The sequence below is a fragment of the Hemitrygon akajei genome, chromosome 28, assembly GCF_048418815.1.
Source record: "Hemitrygon akajei chromosome 28, sHemAka1.3, whole genome shotgun sequence".
In the NCBI taxonomy this organism is placed as follows: Eukaryota; Metazoa; Chordata; class Chondrichthyes; order Myliobatiformes; family Dasyatidae; genus Hemitrygon; species Hemitrygon akajei.
In genome coordinates, this window is record NC_133151.1 from 18,133,289 (window position 1) to 18,137,302 (window position 4,014).

Consider the following 4,014-nt stretch of genomic DNA (forward strand, 5'->3'; position numbering starts at 1 on the left):
AGGCTTGGGAGATGCCAGTAAGAGTTAACGACTGCTCCAATTAGCTGAAGTTTCAAGGAAGTAGTTAAAAAGGTATATATTTTTAAAAAAAGGAAAACAACAGTTCAAAAGCGGAAATGAAACAATTGCGTCTCCTCAACAAGTTGGGCACTACGAAGAATTTGAAGGTATCGACAATCACCTTGAATGTTACAATGAAAACGAAGATTTGGAGGACGGTATTGTTGAAAGCATTGTATGAAGGCAGTCCATTATCTGCTCTGGGTGTCTGTGCTAATTTTCTCCATTTACAGTCAACCAAAAGAACAGGGCAGCGTACACCAGACGAATTTCTTGGTCTATAGTGGTTATTCAGCCTCTAGGGTGCATGCCTACCCTGCTGGAGCCGGCTGCCTGCATCCAGCCCACAACCCCTGCATGCCCCTTCCCTCGATGTACCAACGTAAATGCCTCTCAGAGGTTGTATCTGCACCCGTCTCCGCCGCTCCCCCTGCAGCTCGTTGCAGGTACTCGCTTCCCTTTGCAAAATGGAACTTACCACTCGGGTGAATCTCTCCCCTCTCAGCTTCTGTCTAAACCCTCGGACCCCCCCCCCCCCCCAACTCCGCTCTCACCTGTGGCTCCAATTAGCTGTCTGCATGGCCATACAGCGATGCTGCGGTACACTGCTTCGACAGGTGAGGGTCGCGCAGCGGGCCTCGTACCCCGGGGAGGACAGGACGCGCCTGTTACCCAGCAGGTGAAGTCAGCTCCATGCGGACTGCGAGGGGGGGGGGGGGGGGGGACGAGATCCACGGTGAGACCGACGGCCAGGAAGCCGGTTCTGTATCGGCCCGTGGAGAGCGAAGGGCGCGACGAGGCACAGAAGGTGTCACCGTCATCCACTGTGACCGGGGGAAGACCCCAGACTGTGACGGACCACTCGTTCGTCCCGCTAGACCCCACCTTCCGAAGTCGAGAGAGTGGAACTTCCCTCTAATTTTAAAATTTAATTCCAATACATAATTTGCTACCCAGGTTGTCTTTTTTTATACACTTTTAACTCTTTCCATGAAAGCAGATGACTGGGGCAGCCACTGAATTGGGCCAACATGTCCTGGTCTCGATGTGTCCCAATTAAACTGGAATCCACTGTACTTAATTATAGACATTGGGATCCGAGTTCCAGTTCGTGATCACCGGACTTACATCGCTAATCCTGGAAGGGAACATCCCATCACTCACACATCTTTCTCAAGCCTCAAACAGTCTCAGCTCCTCCCTAAACGAAACACTGACGATGTGGAGCTCCTGCATTGACGACACCCGGCAGGAAACAACAAACAAGTATTTATTCAGTCCACAGTTCTTCTCAAAACATCGTATAGATCAATTTACAAAAAAAAAGAGAAGAGGTCAATATTCACAAGGCTTCTTGCTGTGCAAGAGTATTTGACTGCAGGAGTCCCGCAGGGGCCAGTCTACCCCTGACTGGGGCAATAACTTCCCCCCCCCCCCATGATTGGTCCCGATTGGCAGGTCTGGGGTTTGGCTGGTGGGTTTGGAGGTCACTTGGCCCATCATTGTCTGTGCTAGCCCCCAGCAGGGCAATCCGGTTCAAGTCTCCCCAACAGGAGTTTGGGGAGCAATGGCAGGGATTCAACGTCTCACCCAGACTGAGACAATAAGTTTTCCGAACAGCATGGGACAGGGGCAGGGAAATGTGTGTGGGATGGGAGAAGGGAATGGCGTGGGACGGGGAAAGTTAATGTGTGGGACAGGGGGAAAGGGAATGGTGTGGGACGGGGGAAAGGGAATGGTGTGGGACACGGGGAAATGGAATGGTATGGGACACGGGGAAAGGAATGGTATGGGACACGGGGAAAGGGAATGGTATGGGACACGGGGAAAGGGAATGGTATGGGACACGGGGAAAGGGAATGGTGTGGGACCCAGGGAAAGGGAATGGTGTGGGACGGGGGAAAGGGAATGGTGTGGAACCGGGGAAAGGGAATGGTGTGGGACGGGGAAAGGGAATGGTGTGGGACGGGGGAAAGGAATGGTGTGGGACCGGGGAAACAGAACGGTGTGGGACACGGGGAGAGGGAATAGTGTCGGACTAGGGAAGGAAATGGTGTTGGACAGGGATTGGGGAATATCGTTGGTTGGGGGGAATATCATGGCACGAGAGTGTAGATTACTGCGGGACAGGAGGGGACAGAGGAAATGGATCGGCCGGAGAGTGGACACAGGTGTTGGATGCGGTCAGAGCTGGAAGTGGCCGTAGAGGTGACCCAGCCGGTCGATGTTCTTGTGCAGGACACTGTGCAGCAGGCCGAGGCAGCGGTCCCAGGTCGGCGTCCCGGGGGAACTCGCGGTAGAAGCAGCCCGTCTCGGCGTCGAAGCTGAACTTCTGGGGCAGCGGCCGTTGGCCCGTAGGTAGGCCCAGACGCCGAGGAGCAGGAGGCGCACCTCGAAGGGCGCCAGCAGGTGGAAGACCTCGTGCATGCAGCCCAGCTCCGGCGGGAGCAGCTGCCCCCTCTGCCATGCAGTCCAGCAGCTCGCGGGAGGCGTGCAGGGGCCAGGCCGAGGCGGTGGCGCTGGCGTGACGCGAGGCCTCCCAGTGGGCCACCAGCGTGGCCAGCAGGGCCCGCAGCCAGCACGGAGCAGTGGCAGAGGGCCGGCGGGCCCAGCGCCACCAGCCGCAGGAAGCCGAAGAGCAGCGGGCTCTCCTGGAAGCGGTTACGGATCTGCAGGTCCCGCTCCACCGTGCCCCGGGCCTGCTCCTCCGGGGGCCAGGCCAGCTCGCTGGCCGTCACGTCGGGGCACAGGCCCTCGACCAGGGCCAGGGCCACGGCCTGGGCGGCCTCTGCACTCACCCGCCCCGGGGTCTCGCCGCAGGCGCTGCGGACGGTCAGGGCCAGCAGCCGGTAGGCGTTGGCCTGGGCCTCGGACCGGGGCAGGGCCCCCGGCCAGGGGGCGGCTTCAGGCCGCGGCCGATCACACCCGGCGTGGGAGACGGCCCAGACGCCGCCGAAGCCGACGGCGGCTCCGAGCTCGCGGTTGGCCCCCAGCAGGGAGTCGTTGGGGCCCGGCGGGGAGGGGGTGGGGTCGGGGCTCGCGGGCTGGCTGCCGAACAGGGCGGCGTTGGGCCGGGTGCAGGGCCGAGGCCACCAGCTGGCGCAGAACGGTGCGCTGGGCGGCCGGCGACGAGGAGGCCAAGCGGGCCAGCAGCTCGCCGGCCGGCGCCCGATCGCCCCGGCCGTGCCGGAGCCCCAGGAAGAAGCAGGAGAGGCAGCCCGCACCAGGCCCCGAGAGCTGGGCTGGCCCCAGGCCGGAGGGCGACGGGGGCAGGGGCAGGGCGGCCAGCAGCCGGGCGGCCCCTCTGCGACGCCAGCCCCCGCCGTCCTGCGGACCCGGCAGCAGGAGGCGGCCCAGCTGCGGGGCGTAGCCGGCGAGGGCCCGGCGAGGCCGCCTGCCCCCCCTCCGTCCCCCTCTGCCTCCTCCGCCCCCTCCTCCTCCTCCTCGGCCCTGGCCAGGGAGGCGAGGTTCAGCAGTCAGGCGCCGGCACTCGGCGGCCGGGGCCTGGGAGTGCAGGCGAGCCACGCAGCGGCCGGCCATGGCCGGGACCAGGCCCGGCACCGAGGAGGAGAGGGCCGAGCTGAGCTGGGCGGCTAGGGCCAGCTCCTCCGGGCGGAGGCCAGGGCCAGCAGCTCACACAGGGCCTCGGCCCGCCCAGCCAGGGCCGCAGTAGACGGCCAGCAGGCCCAGCAGCTGGTGGGGCCAGGGGGTGCCGCTTGCACTCGGGGCCGCAGCGCCCGGCGGCACAGCTCGGGCAACCGGTCCCTTCAGCCCGTCCAGGAAGGGCACGGGCGCGGCTGGCCCCTCGGCCCCGGGGCCCGGGGCCCGGCCGTACACCAGCCGCTGCAGGTGGAGCAGCAGGAGCTGGACCACGCGCTGGCAGGCCTCGCGGACGCTGTCGCGGACGGCCAGGCCCGGCGCCGTGATGACCGGAGGCGGGGGCCGCCGTCTCCA

General features: G+C 63.5%; 1 protein-coding gene across 1 annotated transcript in view; it reads right to left on the minus strand.

Moving 5' to 3' along the window:
* Positions 1–2,244: 2,244 nt before the first annotated feature.
* The window catches only part of ints5 (integrator complex subunit 5), a 13,218-nt gene continuing 11,448 nt past the window's right edge, over positions 2,245–4,014 (minus strand). The window contains 6 exon segments of the mRNA XM_073031418.1: positions 2,245–2,328; positions 2,330–2,406; positions 2,409–2,517; positions 2,519–2,635; positions 2,637–3,134; positions 3,136–3,945. Of these exon segments, the coding sequence (XP_072887519.1) occupies positions 2,245–2,328; positions 2,330–2,406; positions 2,409–2,517; positions 2,519–2,635; positions 2,637–3,134; positions 3,136–3,945 (1,695 nt within the window).